Source organism: Rhinoraja longicauda, chromosome 4 (assembly GCF_053455715.1).
Source record: "Rhinoraja longicauda isolate Sanriku21f chromosome 4, sRhiLon1.1, whole genome shotgun sequence".
In the NCBI taxonomy this organism is placed as follows: domain Eukaryota; kingdom Metazoa; phylum Chordata; class Chondrichthyes; order Rajiformes; family Arhynchobatidae; genus Rhinoraja; species Rhinoraja longicauda.
The window spans coordinates 67,388,515-67,411,626 of NC_135956.1; the positions used below are offsets into that span (position 1 = coordinate 67,388,515).

The window sequence follows — 23,112 nt, forward strand, 5'->3', positions numbered from 1 at the left end:
CATAATACAAAGACTAACTCTTATGTGCCTGCACTAAGCCATATTCTTCCATTCCCTGCATTTCTATGTGCTTATCCAAAAGTCTCTTAAATGCCACAATTGTATCTGCCATCACCACTGCTGGCAGCGCATTCCAGGCACTCGCCATCTTCTGTGTAAAGAAAAAACTTACCCTGCAGATCTTTGTTAAACTTTGCACCTCTCATCTTAAAGCTATAACCTCTAGCATTTTAGATTTTCTTTCTGTGAAAAAGATTCTGACTGTCTACTCTACCTATGTCTCTCATAATTTTATATCCCTCCATTTCATATTTTTATCCTGGGGAAAAAGGTTCCGATTGTCTTCCCTATCTATGTCTCTCATAATTTTATACACTTCTGTCAGATCTCCCCTTAACCTCCAGTGTTCCAGAGGTAACAATCCAAGTACATCCAAACTCTTCCTGTAACTAATACCCCCCTAATCCAATATCTCTGATAGGGTGATATTGCAGCAGCACCAGCACCAAGCTGTGTTGCTTGGGAAGTATTGTGTGGGGATTGTGTGGGGATAGTAAGGAGTAAGACCTGTGTGATCTCCCGGACAAATTTCGATCGCCTAGCTTGGGGTCGGAGAGGAATTTCCCGGATTTTTTTTCTCCCAAATTGGCCTGGGTTTTTTATCCGGTTTTTCGCCTCTCCCAGGAGATCACTCAGTTCTTTTGGGTGGGCTTGGGCCTTTTGGAAGGGTGGGCTGAAAGATGGCAGATGGAGTTTAATACTGATAAGTGTGAGGTGCTGCATTTAGGTAGGACAAATCAAAATAGGACGTACAGGGTAAATGGTAGGGAATTGAGGAATGCAGTGGAACAGAGGGATCTGGGAATAACTGTGCATTGTTCCCTGAAGGTGGAATCTCATGTGGATAGGGTGGTGAAGAAGGCGTTTGGTATGCTTGCCTTTATAAATCAGAGCATCGAGTATAGAAGTTGGGATGTAATGTTAAAATTGTACAGGGCATTGGTGAGGCCGAATCTGGAGTATGGTGTGCAGTTCTGGTCGCCAAATTATAGGAAGGATGTCGACAAAATGGAGAGGGTACAGAGGAGATTTATTAGAATGTTGCCTGGGTTTCAGCACTTAGGCTACAGAGAGAGGTTGAACAGGTTGGGTCTTTATTCTTTGGAGCGTAGAAGGTGGGGGGACGATAGAGGTTTTTAAAATTTTGAGAGGGACGGACAGAGTTGACGTGGGTAGGCTTTTCCCTTTGAGAGTGGGGAAGATTCCAACAAGGGGACATAGCTTCAGAATTGAGGGACAAAGGTTTAGGGGTAACATGAGGGGGAACTTCTTTACTCAGAGGGTGGTGGCTGTATGGAATGGGCTTCCGGTGGAAGTGGTGGAGGCTGGCTCGATTTTATTATTTAAGAGTAAATTGGATAGGTATATGGATAGGAGGGGATTAGAGGGTTATGGTCTGAGTGCAGGTAGATGAGACTAGGTCAGGGAGAATGGTCGGCGTGGACTGGTAGGGCTGGACAGGCCTGTTTCCATGCTGTAGTTGTTATATGGTTATATGGTTAAATCAGCGTTGTCGTGGGGATAAACCTCTCTTCCTTTCACACTCCTCTTTTCTTTCTGTTACTCCTCCTATGTACGTGGATTTAATGTGTTAGAATCATAAGAAGATTATAGACACTGGTAGATGAAATCTTTCATGAGTTGATGGGCATTGGAACATAGGAAGAATCACTGTTCATACACCAACAAGAGTTGTAGGAGTCATCTCTGGATAGTGATTTGGGATTGATGTATTATTGAGACAAGTACTGCGGTACCGGTGAAAAACATTGCATGCTATCCAGGCAAATCATACCCTACATGAGTACAATCAAGCCATACACAAGTACAACAGGTAGTGTAAAGAGAAAAATATCAGAGTACAGAATATAGTGTCACAGCGTTGCAACATTACAGTTAGAGGAAAGTGCAGATTCAAAATAAAAGCACAAGGTCGGCAATGAGGTAGGTTTGAAGATTGGGACTACAAGTGGGTTCAGCTTAGATGGGGCATCCTGGGTGGCATTAACGAGTTGGGCGAAGGGCCTGCTTCTGTACTGAGTCTGTGACCACACCCCAACGTTTGGGAGGTTTGCTCTCTAGATGGAGAACAGCGGGGAAGAAGCTCTTCCTGAATCTGGTGGTACATTCTTTCAAGCATTTGTATCTTCTGCCTGATGGAAGAGGGAATGACAGGGATGTGCGTGGTCCTTGATTTTGGTGTCTGCTTTCCTGAGTTGGTGTGAAAGGCAGATGGAGTTGATGGTGGGTAGGCTGGTTTTGGGTGGCTTTACCTCTCTTGGCGTGCCGTCTATCTGCAGTCTCCCCGTTCCCGGGTTCTTAAATATTAGAAGCTGCTGGATGACTGGAGGATGGGGGATGGGCAGGAGGGTGAAGTGCTGTGTGCTGAGATGTTTACTGCAGTGTTTGTCCCATCTCGGGCTGAGTATTTGGCAGGTTGCAGGAACCATGCGGTGTTTACCACATGTCATAATGATGAATAGCCACCACAGGCATCTCCCTCGGCTCCACCTCCTCCCCTCCGACCATCTGATCAGCTGCCAATACACAGCCTCTGGCAGAGCACGCAAGCAGACACACCGACTTATTTCCGTCAGTTCTTGCTTAATGCAATCCAGACTCTCTCCACAAGCCCTATAATGACCCACTGTGGTTGAGAACACCTTTGCCACTGAGAGACTGGGCTGTGGGGTTCAGGAGATTAGCGGTGAGGTGCTGCATGCTTTTCTAGTGTAAAGTACAATCAAGTCAACTCAAAGGTTTAAAGGTCTTTTATTGTCACGTGTGCCAATTAAGGTACAGTGAAACTCGATTTACCATACAGCCATACTAAAAAAAGCAACTAGACACAACACTACATATAAGTTAACATAAATCTTAGATAGAGCAAAGGGATTAGAAATGTTGCTAACTTACAGGTGGAAAAGAGATTTAAAAGAGTAGAATGATTGCATTGGATAATAGTAGATCCTTCTCTGGGAAAAAGGATCTACTTACCAAGGATCTAGTTTTCGTTTTTTAGAGATACAGAGCGGAAACAGGCCCTTCGGCCCACCGAGTCCGCGCCGACCAGTGATCCCCACACTAGCAGTATCCTACACACACTAGGGCCAATTTACACATATGCCAAGCCAATTAACCTACAAACCTGTACGTCTTTGGAGTGTGGGTGGAAACCGAAGATCTCGGAGAAAACCCACGCACGCACAAACTCCATACAGACAGCACCCGTAGTCAGGATCGAACCTGGGTCTCCAGCGCTGTAAGGCAGCAACTCTACCGCTGCGCCACCATGGCCGTCTCTAAGCTATTGGCCAACAACCCATGACAAGGATAGCTGAGATTGGCCATGGAGGTGCTGGATTCTAACTGTGATGCACCCTTTGATTGTCCTTACTGTGTGCACACAAACAATAGTCACACTCTGCTGCTATCTTGGTTCCTTGATTCCACACTCTGGCCATCAATGCTCTGAAGTCTTTGTTGATGCTCTCGTTCCTTTCCCTTTCCCAGTTTGCCTGCGGTACGGCATACCTGAACTCTCAGATCCCCATTTTGCTGGGGGACCTGATGAACGGGATCATCCAGTGCTTGCGCAACGATCCTATCTGTTACTACAGGAGCATGAAGGGGCCAAGTGGAAAATTACTGGGGATCTACGTGGTACAGGTAAGGTGGGATGGAGGGCATTTTCTGTGTTCCATTTACATTTGTTGCTGAATTGTTGATCATGTACAAGTTGTTTATGAGACTTTTGGATAGGGGAGTGGAGGGATATGCATTATGTGCAGACAGATAAGAGTTGGTTTTGGCATATTTGGCACAGATATTGCAGGCTGAAAAGTCTGTTCTGTTGCGTTCTACATTGACGAGGCCACACATGGAGTACTGTGAATAGTTTTGGTCACCCTGCTATAGGAAATACGCCACAATGCTGGAAAAAGTGCAGAGAAGGCACCCATTCCTTCGCTCCAGAGTTACTCCAGCATTTTGTGTCTATCTTTTTTTCATGAGGATGTTGCCAGAACTCAAGTGCGTGAGCTGTAGGGAGAGGTTAGGGAGGCTATGACTTTGTTCCTTGGAGCGCAGGAGGCTGAGGAGGAGTATGATGTTATTCACATATCATCAGGGGAATAGGTAGGATGAATGCAGTCTTTTCCCAGAAAAGAATCAAGAACTAGAGAGCATAGGTTTAAGATGAGAGGGGAAAGATTTAATAGGAACCCGAGGGGGAAGCTTTTTTACACAGAGGGTGGTGGGTATGTGGAACGAGCTGCCAGAGAAGGTGGTTGAGGCAGATATAATAACAACATTTAAAAGATGTTTGGACAGGTACATGGATACGAAAAGCTGAGGGAAATATAGGCCAAATGTAGGCCAATGGGACTGCCTTAGGTGGGCACCTTGGTCGGCATGGACATTGAGCCGAGGGCCCTTTTCTGTGCTGTATGACAATCTGAATTGGCCTTCAGCACTGTATATCAATGGTTTGAACGAGGGGATTGAAGGCTTTGTGGCAAAGTTTGCGGATGATACAAAAATAGGTGGAGGGGCAGGTAGTGTAGAAAAAGCAGGGACTCTGCAGAAGGACTTGGACAGGTTGGGAGAGTAGGCAGAGAAGTGGCAGATGGAATATAGTGTAGCAAAGTGTAGAGTCATGCATTTTGGTAGTAGGAATAAAGGTGTGGATTATTTTCTAAATGGGGTGAGAATCCAGAAATCAGAGGTGCAAAGGGACTTGGGAGTGCTGGTGCAGGATTCCCAAAAAGTTAATCTGCAAGTCGAATCGGTAGTAAAGAAAGCAAAATCAATGCTAGCATTTATTTCAAGAGGGCTTGTATACAAAAACAGGGATGTAATGTTGAGGCTCGAAAAGGCGCTGGTAAGGCCGCATTTGGAATATTGTAAGCAATTTAGGGCACGATATCTGAGGAAGGTGGGCTGGCTCTGGAGAGGATCCAGAGGAGGCTTACAAGAAATGATCCCAGGAATGAGTAGGTTAACCTATGATGAGCATTTGTCGGCACTGGACCTGTACTCGCTGGAGTTTAGAAGAATGAGGGGGGACCTCATTGATACATACAGAATAGTGAAAGGCTTGGATAGAGTGAAAGGCTTGGATAGAGTGGATGTGGAGAGGATGTTTCCATGAGTGGGAGAGTCTAGAACTAGAGGTCATAGCCTCAGAATTAAAGGACATCCTTTTAAGAAGGAGATGAGGATACATTTCTTTAGTCAGAGTGTGGTGAATCTTGCCACAGAAGGCTGTAGAGGCCAAGTCAGTGGATATTTTTAAAGCAGGGATAGATAGATTTTTGATTAGTACAGGTATCAGAGGTTATGGGGAGAAGGCAGGAGAATGGGGTTAGGAGAGATAGATCAGCCATGATTGAATGGCGGAGTAAACTTGATGGACTGAATGGCCTAATTCTACTCCTATTCCTTATGATCTTATGAGCACATTGTTATCAGCGTGTGTCTCTTTAGCTGTTCCCCGCAACACAGTGCAGTCATAAACACTGCAAAATGTGTGAAGGATTAAAATAATTATAATCAAGATATTGCTGATTGTAACAAGACATTTAATTTATTGGTTCTCAGAATGTGGATGTCATTGATAACAAAAAACATTTATTTTTCAACCCTAACTGCCCAGAACTGAGTCAATTATTGAGTCAATTACATCGGTGGGGCTTTAGTCATGTAGAGGACAGTCAGATTCCCTTCCCTGAGAAACATTAGTAAACCAGATTTTTGTTTTGTGCGAATCTAGTGGTTTATTGGTTAGTCTAACATTTGCTTTCGTTGCCCATATTTATTTTATTACTTGAATTAAGTATGTAACTGTACAATGTGAATTACTTACACTGGGAGTGGTTGTGAAACAGTGTAGAGGGAGCATTCAACTGACTGTAACCTCTTTATATTGTTTGTTTTTGCTTCAAAAAAGTTATTTTAAGACAATGAACAAATCTTCAATGATAATGATATAATTATCCAGCACTCCAGCCAACTGGGTCCTGAAAGCCTCTGGAAGCCAGTGGACTCTGTGCTGCCTCCACAGGGATGTGTGGGCACAAGTGTGTCTGTGGAAGAAGGACAGGTGATGGCCACAGACAATGTTCAGGGTAAAGGATTTCAAAACTAGAGGGCAAAGGCTTAAGATGAGAGAGGAGATTCAAGATGGTCCTCAGGGGCAACCTTTTTACTCAGAGGGTAGTCAGTATCTGGAATAGGCTGCCAGAGGAAGATGAAGAAGCAAATATAATTGTGACTTTTAAAAGATATTTGGATAGATATATGGATAGGAAGAGTTTAGTTTAGTTTAGATTTAGTGGGATATGGGCCAACGCAGGCAAATGGGACTAACCCAGTATGCCAACTTGGTCAACATGGACATGGTTGGAGGGCCTGTTTTCCTGCTATCAAGCTCTAAGTCTAATATCTTTCCCCCTTATGGTGTTTAAAATTGAACACAATAAAAAGCAGTTTCCTGCACTTGCTGGAGATCAGTTTTTGACTTGTTTTTTCTTCTTTCGTTATTAGGGAATCCTGAGCTGCTTTTACATCACCCTCTTGTCCAGAATTGGGGAGAGAATTGCTGCCGCCATGAGGAAAGAGTTATTTGCAGCCCTCATCAGGTCAGAAGTGTTTAGCTTTATGAATCATGTCTCTGTTTTGTTTGAAATTGACGCTAGATTTGCATTGCGATGGTATGAAGAGGTTACTCACACTTGCTGTTGTGATGGAGGAAGTCTGATTGCTCACGCGGCAGTCAATGATTCCTTGTTTTTGTTCAGTGATACAACATGGAAACAGGCCCTTCAGCCCATCACGTCCAATCCGACCATCGAACACCCATTCACATCAGTTCTATGTTATCTCACTTTCGCATCCTCTCCCTACATATTGAGGGCAGCTCTTCTAGAGGCCAATCAACCTGCAAATCCGCATATCTTTGGGACGTGGGTGGAAACCAGAGACCCTGGAGGAAACCCATCCAGTCACAGGGAAAACATGCAAACTCCACACAGCCAACGCCTGAGGTCAGGATTGAACCCGGTTCTCTGGTGCTGTGAACGTCTTGCACCCTCTTCTCCAAGTCATCCGCAGGGTTCAGAACTAACAGAAACTGTAACTGTTAAAGTCAATCCAAATATTTTACCAAAATTGTGTTTTATTGACATACTAATCCATATGCAATGCCTAATAACCCATATAAAGGTGATTTGAACTGTGTAAGCCTATCCCCTCACAATAGATATTTCAAATTCCCTATTGTTTTTAACTAATATGTTTTTTTCTGTGACCAACATAATTTCATACCATTGAGCATGAAAACAGGCCCTCAGCCGAACTGTTCCTTGTTGACCAAAATGTCCCGTCTACCGTTAGTCTCATTTGTCCAAGCCTGACCCACAGCCCTCTAATCCTTTACTTTCCATGTACCTGTCCAAATATCTTTTAAATGTTGTTATCGTACCTGCCTCAACTAACTCCTCTGACAACTCGTTCCATATACCTGCCACCCTCTGTACGAAAAGGTTGCCCTCGGGTGTCCATTAAATCTCACCGTAAACCTATTCTCATCTGGTTCTTAATTCCCCTACTCTGGGTGAAAGACTCTGTGCATTTACCCGAGCTATACCCCTCATGATTTTATACACCTCTTTAAGGTCACCCCTCATCCTCCTGTGCTGAAGTTCTGGCAACATTCCCATAAATTTTCTTTGCGTTCTTTCCAGTTGAATGGCGTCTTTTCTATACCAGTGACCAAAACTGAGCACAATGTTCCAAATGCAGCCTCAAATATCTTGTAAAATATTTTAAAAGTGAACAAACTAATTTGAGTAATTTGGTTGATTGTCGTAGCTTAGTCTGGGAAGTATTTTTTGAGGATTCCGTGTAGACTGCCACTTCACGCACTCGGGTTCAAAGCTGATCGGGGTATCTAAGCATTACTGAGTAAGCTTTACTGAATAGATGCATTTAAAGATTACATCAGTTTGACACAAAGTCTGGAGTAACTCAGTGGGTCAGGCAGCATCGCTGGAGAACATGGATAGGTGACATTTTGGGTTGGGACTGTTAGAAGGGTCCCGACCTGAAACGTTACCCATCATGTTCTCCAAAGATGCTGCCTGACCTGCTGAGTTACTCCAGCACTTTGTATCTTTTTTTGTAAAGCAGCATCTGCAGTTCCTTGTGTGTGTCTCTGTCTTACATCAGATTGTGCTTTGTTTCTTTCCCTAACGTGTGGAAGGTTGGACGTGGCGTTTTACGATGCCACGCGGACAGGTCACCTGGTGAGCCGCCTAACCAGTGACATCCAGGAATTTAAATCCTCCTTCAAGTTGGTGATTTCTCAGGTGAGGTTACTGGAATCTGGGTTGGGATTTAACAATGCCATGAATCACAAACATAGAAACATAGAAAATAGGTGCAGGAGTAGGCCATTCGGCCCTTCGAGCCAGCACTGCCATTCAATGTGATCATGACTGAATTTACTTCCTACCACCGTCCATACAGTAACAGGAGACTGAGGGGTGACCTTATTGAGGTGTCCAAGATCATGAGGGGCTTGGATAAAGTGAACGCTCACAGTTTTTTCCCCAGGAGAGGATTCTAAAACTAGAGGCCATAGGCTCAAGGTGAGAGGGGAGAGATTTAAGAGAGATCTCAGAGGTAAATTCTTCACTCGGAGATATCAGATGTACTAGTGGACAGAGGATCAAGGGAGACAGAGGAACTAAAAGAAATTTGCATCAGGTGAGAAATAGTATTGGGTAGACTGATGGGACTGAAGACTGATAAATCCCCAGGGCCTGATGGTGTGCATCCCAGGGTACTCAAAGAGATGGCTCAAGAAATCGTGGACGGATTGGTAATCATTTTCCAATGTTCAATAGATTCAGCATCAGTCGCTGTGGATTGGAGGGTAGCTAATGTTATCCCACTTTTCAAGAAAGGAGCGAGAGAGAAAACGGAATTATAGACCAGTTAGCCTGACATCGGTGGTGGGGAAGATGCTGCAGTCAATTATTAAAGGGGTAATAACAGCACATTTGGATAGCGTTAAAAGGATAGGTCCAAGTCAGCATGGATTTATGAAGGGGAAATCCTGCTTGACCAATCTTCTGGAATTTTTTGATGTTGTGACAAGTAAACTGGATGAAGGATAGCCAGTGGATGTAGTATATCCAGACTTTCAGAAAGCCTTTGATTAGGTACCACAGGGGAGGTTGGTGAGCAAAATTAGAGCACATGGTATTGGGGCTAGGGTATTGACATGGATAGAGAATTGATTGGCAGACAGGAAGCAAAGAGTAGGAATAAACGGGTCCTTTTCGGAATGGCATGCAGTGGAGAATGTAGTGCCGCAAGGCTCGGTGCTGGGGCCGCAACTATTTACAATATATATTAATGATTTGGATGATGGAATTAGAAGTGACACTAGCAAGTTTGGGGATGACACAAAGCTGGGTGGCAGTGTGAACTGCAAAGAGGATGTTAGGAGGTTGTAGGGTGACTTGGACAGGTTGAGTGAGTGAACAGATGCATGGCAGATGCAGTGTAATGTAGATAAATGTGAGGTTATCCACTGGCGGCAAAAATAAAGAGGCAGATTATTATCTCAATGCTGTCAGATTAGATAAAGGGGAAGTGCAATGAGACCTTGGTGTCCTTGTACACCAGTCACTGAAAGTAAGCGTGCAGGTACAGCAAGCAGGCAGTGAAGAAAGCTAATGGCACGTTGGCCATAACGAGAGAATTTGAGTGCAGGAGCAAAGATGTCCTCCTGCAGTTGTATAGGGCACTGGTGAGACTACATCTGGAGTATTGTGTGCAGTTTTGGTCTCCTAATTTGAGGAAGGATGTCCTTGCTATTGAGGCAGTGCAGTGTAGGTTCACTAGGTTAATCCCTGGGATGGAGGGACATATGAGGAAAGATTGGAAAGACGAGGCTTGTATTCACTGGAGTTTAGAAGGATGAGAAGGGATCTTATAGAGACGTATAAAATTATAAAAGGACTAGACAACCTAGATGCAGGAAAAATGTTCCCAATTTTGGGGTAGTCCAGAGCCAGGGGACACAGTCTAAGAATAAAGGGGAGGCCATTTAAAACTGTGAGAAGAAACTTTTTCACCCAGAGAGTTGTGAATTTGTGGAATTCTCTGCCTCAGAAGGCAGTGGAGGCCAATTCACTGGATGAATTTAAAAGAGAGTTAGATAGAGCTCTAGGGGCTAGTGGAATCAAGGGATATGTGGAAAAGGCAGGCACAGGTTACTGATTGCAGATGATCAGCCATTATCACAATGAATGGCAGTGCTGGCTCAAAGGGCCAAATGGCCTCCTCCTGCACCTATTTTCTATGTTTCTATATTTCTATGTCCTTATTAGGAATGAGCTGCGAGGAAGTTATAGAACCGGATACAACTTGGACTTTTTCGCCACAAAATGCTGGAGTAACTCTGCAGGTCAGATAGCAGCTGTAGAGAAAGGAATAGGTGATGTTTTGGGTCAAGACCTTTCTTCAGACTGAGAGTCAAGGTAATTGTACAGATGAATGGATAGGAATTCAAGAATCAAGCCAAAAGTATTTAATTATCGCCTGCACCGTCAGCGGAACAATTAAATTCTTACTTGCAGCAGCACAACAGGCCTGCAGACACAGTACCCTAGTAACGTAGTAAACCAAAAAAATCACTAAATTAGAAACCCCAAATCCTTTACAGCAACCAAGACAGTTCATATATCAGCATATAATCCTCCAACACTTTTGCCACCTCCAACGGGATCCCAATACTGACCACATCTTCCCATCTCCACCCCTTTATGCTTTCCGCAGAAATCGTTCCCTCCGTAACTCCCTGGTCAACTCGTCCCTTCCCACCCAAACGAGCCCCTCCCCAGGTACTTTTCCCTGCAACCGCAGGAGATGCAACACACGTCTCTTTACCTCCCCCCTCGACTCCGTCCAAGGAGCCCGACAGTCTTTTCAGATGAGGCACAGGTTCACTTGCACCTCCTCCAACCTCATCTACTGTATCCGCTGTACCAGGTGTCAACTCCTGTATTTCGGCAAGACCAAGTGCTCGGCGATCATTTCGCTGAACACCTCCGCTCAGTCCGCCTTAACCGACCTGATCTCCGGTTGCTCAGCACTTTAACTCCCCCTCCCATTCCCAATTTGACCTTTTTGTCCTGGGCCTCCTCCATTGTCAGAGTGAGGCCCAGCATAAATTGGAGGAACAGCACCTCATATTTCGCTGGGGTAGCTTACACCCCAGCAGTATGAACATTGACCTCTAACTTCAAGTCGCCCTTGCTTTCCCTCTCTCTCCATCCCCTCCGCCTTCCCAGTTCTCCCACCAGTCTTACTGTCTCCGACTACATTCTATCTCTGTACTGCCACTCCCCTGACATCAGTCTGAAGGAGGATCTCAACTCGAAACATCACACATTCCTTCTCTCCAGAGATGCTGCCTGTCCCACTGAGTTACTCCAGCATTTGTGTCTACCCAAGACAGTTTATAGTTTAGTTAGTTTTGTGCCATGTTCAAGAGCCTGATGGTTGCTAGGAAGAAGCTGTTCCTGAACCTTGAGGTCATGGTTTCAAGAGCCTAATGGTTGCTGGGAAGAAGCTCATCCTGAACCTTGTATGACGAGTCCATGACTGCTCAGTTGTTTGCCTGCTTTGATCTCCAGGGTCTGAAGAGTATTGCACAAACAATCGGTTGCCTGGTGTCTCTGTACTTTGTTTCACCAAAGCTGACGGGACTCATCTGCGTAATGATGCCGCTCCTGGTGGGAACTGGAGCATATATGGGCTCCTCTCTTCGGAAACTCTCACGAAAAGCTCAGGAGCAGGTATGAATGGAAATGCTTGTGTGGTTGCTGGTAAAATGTTGATCAAAACCAATCTTTATGTCACCCAACTTGGGTGAGAAGACGGGTCATGACCCGAAAAGTCAAGTATTCCTTTTCTCCAGAGAAGCTGCCTGACCTGCTGAGTTACTCCAGCATTTTGTGTCTATCTTGGGTGAGACATGCCTGGGAAAAGAGAATGAGTTGGGTGGTAGGTAAGGTGAGAGAAAGTATTTAATCAGGATTAGTATCTTGCATGTGCAATGTGTTAGCACAGGTGGAACTGGGTGTTTGGAAAGGGCTGGTTGGGAGAATATCAATGTACTGTGCTGGGAGATTGGGGAAGGAGATTGATGTTTTTATTGAAATGTGTGGAAAGTAGTTAAAAGGAGACAGAGGATGAAATACACAATAATCAAATATTGAAATAGCAGCCAGAAAGGAATTGAGCTTGGTACTATCAGAGTTTCAGGTTGTTGGCATTCTGGGCCAGCTAGCTTTAGAACCATTCCAGATTCCAAGACCTAAGCTCATAATTAGCTCAGCCAAGCTAATTAGAGGGAGGAGAGCACGTTCAGAGGATCAGCACTGGGGGGGGAGTGTTCTGTCAGGAGGCAGTGCTGAAGGAGATCTGCCTGATCAGGGGGCAGTACTGGGGGATCTGACCTGTCACGGGCTAATACTGGTGGAGGTTTTCCCTATGTAGAGCAGCACTCGGACAGGAGTGCATGGTTCAGGCAGTACCAGGGGAGGGGTGCACAGGCGTAGCAGTACCAGGGAGAGGCCTACCCTGTCAAACGTAGGTGGGTCCCATTTACCAGTTAACGTTCCTCCACACTGTGCTGTCAAACACTCCCAGGACAATGACAGCATTGATGTGCAGAATCTCTGTCCCCAAGAGGAGAACATAGAACATAGAACAGTACAACATAGGAACAGGCCCTTCAGCCCACAATGTGCCAAACATAATGCCAGTCTCTGCCTGCACGGTGTCCATACCATCCATTCTCTGCATATCCATGAGCCTGTCTCAAAGCCTATAAAGAAGCATATTGGACACACCATTAATATCCTCTCCTTGTCACTCAGCCAAAATTATTGTTTTTCTGCTGTTATTGGGTTCAGTCCGGCTAATCTCTTATGATACTGTGAGAGTACCTTCACCATGCAGTCTCAAACAAAAAAAACTATTGGCACCTTCTTAAGGTCAATTATGAATAGACCATGTGCTGGAATCTTGAGCAAAACACTAAATGCTGGAGGAACTCAGCGGATCAGGCAGCATCCGTGGAGGAAATGGACAGACGACGTTTTGTATCAACACTTTTCTTATCTGAAGTACGGTCCCCACCCGAAATGTTGTCAGATCATTCCTTCCAGAGATGCCGGCTGACCCGCGATAACCCGTTGAGTTCCTCCAGCGCTTAGCGTTTTGCCATGAATGGACCATAATTGCTGTTGATGTTCAAGCCTTGAGGCAGTCAGAACCTTTTTCCCAGGATGGTAATTTCAAAGAGTGTTGGGAATTGTTATAAGTTGAGAGGGGGAAAGTTTGAAGGAAAACGCAAAGTGCTAGAGGAACTCCGCGGATCTTGCAGCATCTGAGGAAGGAAATGGACAGAAGACGTTTCGACAACATCCACAGATATTGCCTGACCTACTGTGTTACTCCAGCACTTTATGTTTTGCTCAAGATTCCAGAATCTGCAATTCCATGTGTCTCTGAAAATTTAAAGCAGATGTATGAGACACATCTTTTACACAAATGGTGGTGGGTGCCTGGAATGCGCAGCTGGAGTGGTGTTGAATGCAGATACAATGGTGGCATTTGTGAGACTTTTAGATAGGCATATGGACATGCAGGGAATAGAGGGATATGGATCATGTTCAGCAGATGAGATCAGTTTAACTAGACATCAGGGTTGGCACTAAAGTTGTGGGCCAAAGAGCCCTGTGCTGTACTGTTCTATGTTTGTACGGAAAAGTTAAAACAAAATATGCAAAGCTATTGTTTTTCCACTAACACACATGACTGAAATGATTCACGCAAATTCATCCTCTTGATTATTGAATGTCTTTTGAAAATGTTTACCCTAGTTTAATAGCAAAAGTGTAGGAGTTAGGTTTATAACTTCACCGAGTCTGAAATCTCTTCTAACAAATCATTTGCAGGTTGCCAAAGCGACGTGCGTGGCAGATGAGGCACTGGGAAATGTACGGACGGTGAAGGCATTTGCAATGGAAGATCTGGAAATTGAGTAAGGAAAATGGGAGCCATAGGTGCCAATACCGGGGTCGATGTACCGGCACCAACTTAATGTCATTCAGAACTAAACTATGGCAGCCACATGGCTTAGAGTATCGGAGGGGAAATACATGTCTCCCTCTTTCACTGGTTTGTATCGTCACGGGCAGGATGTGAAGCAAGGTCACTGTCTTCCCCACCATTACTCCAAGACGTGCAATACTAGACAGGAAAGAATTCTTTACTTTAATCACTGTATGCTCTGCATGTGCAGGAGTTGACTCATGAGACATACATGGAACATGCCTCATAAGACCATAAGTCAAAGGAGCAAAATTAGCCCATCAAGTCTGATCTACCATTTGATCATGGCTGATCTATTTTTTTCCCTCAACTCCATTCTCCTGTCTTCTCTCTGTAACCTTTGACATCCTTACAAATCAAGAACCTATCAATCTGTGCTTTAAATACAAATTAATAGAATACAGAGTGTGCACAGGTACAAATGAAAATCACATTATCAAAACAATTGTGTCAATAAAGAGGAGAAGGTTAGTAGGTGGAAAGTTTCAGGCTCTCATTTTCATTTTTCCCTGTAGGATTTTCAAACATAATGGTCTTTGTAATATTTGTAAGTTTATTTTATTACTGCAAACTAACAATAATTGGAAGGCTGTACATTGCATTGTTTAATATTGTGGCACAAGAGTCAATAGAAGTGATCAGGGAATCATCGTGTTATAGAATCACACAGCTCAGGAATAGGCCTTTCAGCCCAACCTGCCCATGCCGATCAAGATGCCCCATCTATGCTAGTCCCATGTGCCGGCATTTAACCCACATCCCTCTAAACCTTTCCTGTTTAGAGGGAAATGTGTCTTTTAAATGTTGGCCAATTGTTTTTTTCAATGTTGTTATAATACTTGCCTCAACAACCTCCTCTGGCAGCTCGTTCTATATACCCACCACCTTCTGTGTGTAAATTTGCCCCTCAGGTTCCTAGTAAATCTTTCCCCTCTCACCTATGGCCTCCTATGTACTCTGTCCTTAAACCTATGTCCTCTGGTTCTTGATTCCCCTACGCTTGATAGAAGATTCTGTACATTCAGTTTCTATTTCCCTCATGATTTTATATACCTCTATATGGTCATCCATCAGCGTCCTACTCTCTAAGGAATAAAGACAGCCTGCCCAATCTCTCCCTATAGCTCAGGCCCTTGAGTCCTGTCAAAATTCTGCAGTCTTTCTAGCTTAACAATATCCTACCTATAGCAGGGTGACCAAAACTGAACTTTAGTATCATCTGCACATTTACTAATCGTGTCATACATTCTTATCGAAATTGTTGATATAAACCGCAAACAGCAATGAACCCAATACTGAACCCTAATGCACAGCACTAGTCACAGGCCCCCAATCTGAGAAACAACCTTTTATTATTATGGACGATAGACAGAAAATGCTGGAGTAACTGGACAGGCAGCATCTCTGGATAGAAGGAATGGGAGATGTTTCCGTCGAGTCCCTTCTCTGCTTCCTTCAACGAAGCCAACCATCCAGTCGGCTAGTTCTTCCTGGATCCCGTGTGATGTAAACTTCTAGAGCAGCCTACCATGTGCCTTATCATGTCTTGCAGAAATCCATATGGACAACATTTACGGCTTTGCTTTCATCAACCTTTTTGGTTCCTTCTTCAAAAATTATTTGTCAATTTCCACGGCCATTCGCAGAAAAAGTAGCAACTAAGAGACAGTGCTGTCTGATGACAATTTTTTTTAATTCCCCAGACTATTTAAATCCAAGACAGCTTATTTTTCCAATTGTCAATTTCCATAGTTTTAAGCAATTCTCACCTCCCAATCAGAATCACATTGTCACCAATTTAGCCAGCACCATACAAACAATGTTCCTAATTCATCGCTCATGTTGTATCCAATTCAAATCGTGGAAACATGCATTATAGCAGAACAACTCGTATCTGAACTTTATACTGGGAATGGTTTGACGAACTGCTGGTAATATTCTGGGTTTTTTTTAAAGGCTTTTCTCAAAGGAAGTGGATAAAGCCCAGGATACCAACCAGTATTTGGGATTGGGAATTGGCATCTTCCAGGGATTATCAAATTTTACACTGAATTGTAAGTACTGCTATTTTATTTATTGGTAATCCCCATCCCATCCTCCATGACGCAGTCAAAGGGTAACATCAAAGAAAGGGAGGCGATGGGTGTGTTATTGTAAGTGAACAAGGTAAGGAGCTGTTAGAACTAGTGTATCCATAGGTATCACACTGTATTACAGAGAGAAAGAATAATCAATAAAAAAAGAAAATAATAGCTGTCATTGGGCAGATGAATAACAAAAATAAAAGTCTTGAAAGGTTAGAGCTTCCAGAGGGTTAACAACGGTTAAATGGTTGAAATGATGATGAATCACTTTTCCCAGGATTTTCCCAAGCGTGTTAAAAGGTTCTTGGTGTTAAAGAAGATAAACAGTGTAATGAAAATAATTGATGAACTACTTGAACTTCAGCAGCTACAGGAAGGATGTCATTGAATTAGAAAGGGTGCAGAAGAGATTCAACAGGATGGTACTTGGGATTGCAGGCTTGAGTTATAGCGAGAGGCTGGATAAGCTATGACTTTTTTTCTTTGGAGCATAGGAGGCTGAGGGGTGAGATATTTAAGAGAGTTCTCAGGGGTAACTTTTTCCACCCAGAGGCTCGTGTGCATCTGGAATGAGTTTCTAGAGGATATTTTAGAAGTAGATAGAATAATGACTTTTAAAGATATTGGATAAATATATGGTTAGGAAGGGTTAGAGGGGTATGAGCCAAATGCAGCCAAATGGGACTAACGCAGTTTGTCAACTTTGTCGGTATGGACAAGGTGGGCTGAAGGGCCTGTTTGCTCCACGACTCTAATAATTGGTTGTTGGAATCTTAATGGAATCTTCACTGAAGGATATAATAGAATATCTAGATACAAAAGCAGAAGAAAACAGTGAGCATGGACACTAAAAGAAAATGGTACCGTTCACCAAAATATGAATTTTGGAAGGAGTAACAGAATAAAGTATCAGAATAAAGTCCAAGCTGCTGATAAAATGTGAGTCAGTAGGGGTACGGGTAATTTCACTGATTAACAATTTGTGGGAAATGGTACCCACAGGCATCTGTTGCATTTTAAAGACTTGGTGTCTGGAATTGGAAGAGCAGTTTCAAAATGTGTACTTTCAATGCAGTGAGAAACGTGTTTGGCACGCTTGTCTTCATTGCGAAGGGTATTGAGTGTAAAAGTAGGGATACGATGCAGCTGTAGAAGTCGTTAGTGAGACCACATTTGGAGCACTGTGTGCAGTTTTGGTCGCCCAGCTATAGGAAGCATGACATTAGAGATGTAAAGGATGCATCAGAGATTCGCCAGGAAGTTACCTGGGCTTGCGGGCTTGCGGGCTTGAGCTATAGGAAGAAGTTGGACAGGCTGGGACTTTCTTCTTTTGAGCAGGAGCTTGAGGGGAGACCTTATTGAGGTAGACAAAATCATGAAGCACATGGATAAAGAGGACACTCACAGTCTTTTCCCAGGTAGAGCGTTCTAATACAATAAGCTCAAGGTGAGAGGGAAGAGCTTTAAGGGACCTCAGGGGCAACTTTCTCATTCAGAGCGTCGTCCGTATCGAGATTGAGCTGCCAGAGGAAGCTATAAAAATGGATACAGTTACAACTTTTAAAAGACATTTGGACACATATGGATAGGACGGGTTTGGAGGGATATGGCCTAAATGCAGGCAAATGGGACTAGCCCAATATGCCATCTTGGCCAACATTGACAAGGTGGGTGGAAGGGGCTGTTTCAGCAAGATACAGCTCTCTTGACTCAATTTCATTCAGCCATTTATTACTTCATCCATCATCTCATTTGACTTTTTGATTCTGAATGGTATATCTTAGGACATTTATCTACTGGGGCGGCATTCTATTAATGCTCTGGTTAGTGTCTGTTGCTGCAGTTGCAGGTTTATTGTACAATAAATGTCCATTACAGGTTTAGAAACCTGTTGCGCTGCTTGCTGCATGTAAGAATTTCATTGTTCCTTTTCGGGACATATGACAATAAAACGCTCCTGACTCTTGCTGTCATCTGTTGCAGGTGTAGCTCTGGTGACGATATGTCTCAGTGGATCATTGGTGGCAACAGACGAGCTAAGCGCTGGCGACATGATGTCATTCCTGGTGGCCACACAGACTGTGCAGAGGTCAGATGGTGGGAGGGGGTAGGTGCCGGGCATTGAGTGCTCCCACTCCCAGGCAGAGCAGATGGATTAAGATCCACCACCTGTGGATGGTGACTTGTGCTGGGAGTCGCCGTTTTATGTCCTGGAACCTGAATCCCTGCACTGTCCATAACTAGACACAAGAGACTGCAGATGCAGGAATCTTGAGCAAACAACAAAGTGTTGGAGGAATTCAGCGGGTCAGGCATCAATTGTGGAGAGTATGGACAAATGACATTTCAGGACACAATCCTTCTTCAGACTACTATCCAAATCCACTTAGGCATGGGTCAGATTTTCCAGATGCAGCATTGACAGTAAGTTAATGTCTCTCTAGGGCTTAGTTCAAATCTCCAGTTTTGGACTAAGACAATTCAGAGGGTAGTGAATCTGTGGAATTCATTGCCACAGACAGTTGTGGAGGCCAAGTCAACAGATATTTTTTAAGGTGGAGATTAACAGATTCTTGATTTCTAAGGGTGTCAGGAGTGATGGGGAGAAGGCAGGAGAATGGGATTGAGAGGGAAAGATAGATCAGCCATGAGTGAATGGCAGAGTAGATGATGGGTCAAATGGCCTAATTCTGCTCCTAGAACTTATGAACATATGGGCAAGTCTCATTTGCCTGCATTTGTCCCTTAGCCCTCCAAATCCTCCATACCCATATATCTGTCCAAATGTCCTTTAAGATTCGTAGTTGTATTGGCTTCTCTTGCCTCCTCTGGCAGCTCATTCCAGATACGGATTACCCTCTGAGGGAAAACATTGCTCCTGAGGTCCCTCTTAAATCTCTCCCCACTCATCTTAAGCCTTTAGCCTCTAGTTTTAGAATCCTCTACCCTGGGAAAAAAGACTATGAGTGTTCTCTTTATCCATGCCCTTCATGATTTTGTACACCTCAATAAGGTCACCCTCAGCCTCCTATGCTCCAAAGAAAAAAGTCCCAGCCTATCCAAACTCTCCCGATAACTTAAGCTCGAAACCCATTTTTCATCCTGGTGAATCTCTTCTACGGTCTTGAGAATGTATCATGGGTCAATGTAGAGGAAGCATACTCTGCACATAACCCTTGCTATCTTTGCCCTGGAAGTGTGACCAAACACCATAGAGGGAGCTTCACTTTGTGTCTAACTCATGCTGTTTCTACCCTGGGAGTGTGTGACCGTGCAGTGTTGAGGGTGCTTCAGCCTACGTTGAACCCATGCTGTCCCTGCCCTGGGATTGTGTGACCGGACAGTAGAAGGAGATTACACTGTACCTAACTCATGCTATCCCTCACCCTGTTGCAGTGCTGGTGAAATTTCCTTTTGAGCTGTAATGTTTTCCAGAAGTCAATATGTTGAGTTCAGGGGCAGTGAAGGATAGGAGATACATGTTGGTGCAATTTACGATATCCACATTAAAAACTATCACTTGTTCTCAGTTAACCATTCCTTTCTCTGTTGGTGCAGGTCTTTGGCACAAATATCTATCGCCTTTGGACAGGTGAGTGCCTCCAACCCGCGGCCTTAACTCCATATTATCAAAGCACAACAAAATGACACTCTCCTACATAAAGTGTACGGAAACAGGCCCTTCGGCCGAACTTGTCCATGCCCACCACCATGCCCCATCTACAGGAATCCTACTTGCCCAGATTTAGTTTTAGATATAGAACGTGGAAACAGGTCCTTCGGCCGAACTTGAACGTGGCCATCTACACAACGCCAACTTGCCAGATTTGGCTCAAATCACCCTGGAACTTTCCAATCCTGTACAAATGTCTTTTAAATGGTGTTACAGTATAGTACCTGCTTCAACTACCTCCTCTGGCTGCTCGTTCCACATACCCACCACCCTCTGTGTCAAAAGATTGCGCCTTAAGGTCCCATTAAATCCGTCCCCCTCATCTTAAACCTATTCCTTCTAGTTCTTCAGTCCCTGCATTCACTCTATGTCTTTCCCTCATGATTTTATACACCTCTACAAAATCACCCCTCACCCTTCTGCACTCCAAGGAATAAGGTCCTAACACACCTAACCTTTCCCTATAGCTCAGGCCCTCGAGTCCTGGCAGCATCCTTGTAAATCTTCTCTGCACACTTTCCAGCGTAATGGCATATTTTCTGCAGCAGGATGACCAAAACTTAACACAATACTCCAAGTGGAACCTTACCATCATCTTATACACCTGTAACATATGTCCCAACTTCTATACTCGATGCCCTGATTAATGAAGGCCGCGTGCCTAAAGGCTTCGTCTCTACCCCATCTGTGTCTGACACCACTTACCTACCTACACTTGATACCAAACACATTGCCTCAACACCACAACCCTAGTACCACTCCCATGCCCAATCACCACCTCCCCAAATCATCTCCCCAAACTGCACTGCCATTCCCATCACTAACACCACCTCTTCCCCACAAGCCCCCCCTCCACATCCCACCTGCCATTTCCAACCTGGTCTACAACCCCCCTCCACCCCCAGCTCTTTGCAACTCTTAATATCCAATGGTGACCCCACTTCTTGTATATGCAGATAGTCCGTGGAATGAGCTCTGGAAGCCGAGTGTTTGAGTTCATGATGTTGGAGCCGACTATTCCGATAAAAGGCGGGCACCAGATCCCATTGGATGCCCTGGTCGGACACGTGCAGTTCCACGATGTTACATTCAGGTCTGTAAGAGCTGAAGGTGTCCATCAGTCAAATCCACCAACTCATAATATGTTTGGACATTGGACTTCAGTGGCAGTGATTATCACCTGTTGATTGTCCTTAGCCATGTAAAGGTTAGATTTAAACGTTCACACGGTGTCTTCATATATTGCTAATCTATGCACAACACAGTCTAAATGCAGAGGAATTTTACTCAACAGGGAGCCCTGAAATATTCAAAGTTAAGAACTTCATAGTATCATGGTCATACAGCACAGAAACAAGTTTGACACCCCAACTTATCCATCCCGATCAAGATGCCCATCTTCACCAGTCATAAGGTCATAAGGAACAGGAGTAGAATTAGGCCATCTGGCTATTCAATCATGGCTGATTTATCTCTTCCTCCTAACCCCATTCTCTTGCCTTCTCCCCATAACCTCTGACACCTGTAAAAATCAAGAATCTATCTATCTCTGCCTTAAAAATATCCACTGACGGCCTCTACAGCCTTCTGTGGCAAAAGTTTCCACAGTTTCACCACCCTCTGACTAAAGAAATTTCTCCTCATCTCCTTCCTAAAAGAACATCCTTTAATTCTGAGGCTATGATCTCTAGTTCTAGATTCCCACTAATAGAAACATCCTCTCCACATTCACGCTATCCAAGCATTTCACTGTTGCTCACAATATTCCAAATGTGGCCTTACCAGCACCTTATAGAGCCTCAGCATTACATCCCTGTTTTTCTATACAAGCTATCTTGAAATAAATGCTAGCATTGAGTTTGCTTTCTTCACTACTGATTTGACTTGCAGATTACATTTTTGGGAATCCTGCACCAGCACTCGCAAGTTCCTTTGCACCTCCGATTTCTGGATTTTCATCCCATTTAGAAAATAGTCTACACGTTTAATCCTCCCACCAAGATGCACGACTCCACACTTTGCTACACTATATTCCATCTGCCACTTCTCTGCCCACTCTCCCAACCTGTCCAAGTCCTTCCTGCTTTCTCTACACTTCCTGCCCCTCCACCTATTTTCGTATCATCTGCAAATTTTGCCACAAAGCCTTCAATCCCTTCATCCAAATCATTAATATACAACATGAAGAGCAGCGGCCTCAGCACCGACCCTTGCGGAACTCCACTAGTCACTGGCAGCCAACCAGAAAAAGCCCCCTTTATTGCCACTCTTGGTCTTCTGCCATCCAGCCAACCTGCTATCCATGCTAGTATCTGTCTTTTGATGCTGTGGGGTCTCATCTTCCTAAGCAAGACCTCACGTTCACAAAGCTATGCTGACCAGCTTATTTTATCGTAATCTTCAAAGTACTCCGTAACCTCATCCTTTATAATGGGCTCTAAAATCTTACCAACCCCCGAAGTCAGATTAACTGACCTGCAGTTTCCACTATTCTGCCTTGCTCCCTTTTTGTGCAGTGGGCAATATTGGCAACTTCCCAATCATCTCGGACCACTCCTGACTAGTGATTCCTGAAATACCACTATCAATGCCACCACAATCTCTAAAGCCACCTCTTTCAGAACCCTCGGGTGCAGTCCATCCATCCCAGGCGACTTATTCACCTTCTGCCCTTTCAGCTTGCCAAGCACATTCTCCCTGGTAATCGCCATTAAATTCCACCCCCACTTGTCCATGTTTGGCTCATATCCCTCTAAACCTTTCCTGTCAATGTACCTGTCCAAATGTCTTTTAAAAATTGTTATAGTACCTGCCTCAACTACTTCCTCTGATAGCTCATTCTCTATACCTACCAACTGCTATGTGAGTTGCCTCTCAGGTTCCTTTCATCGTGTTCCTTGTACCCACCACCCTCTGAAAAAAAAATCCTCTCATTCCTATTAAATCTTTCCCATCTCACCTTGAACCTATGTCCTGCAATTCTTGATTCCCCTTCCCTGGAAAAAAAAGCTCTATGCATTCACACTATCCCCCTCATAATTTTATACTCCATAAGATCACCCCTCAGCCTCCTCCACTCTAACGAATAAAAACGCA

The 23,112-nt window shown here is 44.2% G+C and overlaps 1 protein-coding gene across 1 annotated transcript in view; it reads left to right on the plus strand.

Moving 5' to 3' along the window:
* The window catches only part of LOC144593179 (mitochondrial potassium channel ATP-binding subunit-like), a 49,458-nt gene that overhangs the window by 12,520 nt on the left and 13,826 nt on the right, over positions 1–23,112 (plus strand). The window contains 9 exon segments of the mRNA XM_078398664.1: positions 3,574–3,729; positions 6,607–6,701; positions 8,324–8,429; positions 11,772–11,933; positions 14,103–14,188; positions 16,216–16,313; positions 18,327–18,432; positions 19,902–19,935; positions 20,973–21,109. Coding sequence (XP_078254790.1) covers positions 3,574–3,729; positions 6,607–6,701; positions 8,324–8,429; positions 11,772–11,933; positions 14,103–14,188; positions 16,216–16,313; positions 18,327–18,432; positions 19,902–19,935; positions 20,973–21,109 — 980 coding nt within the window.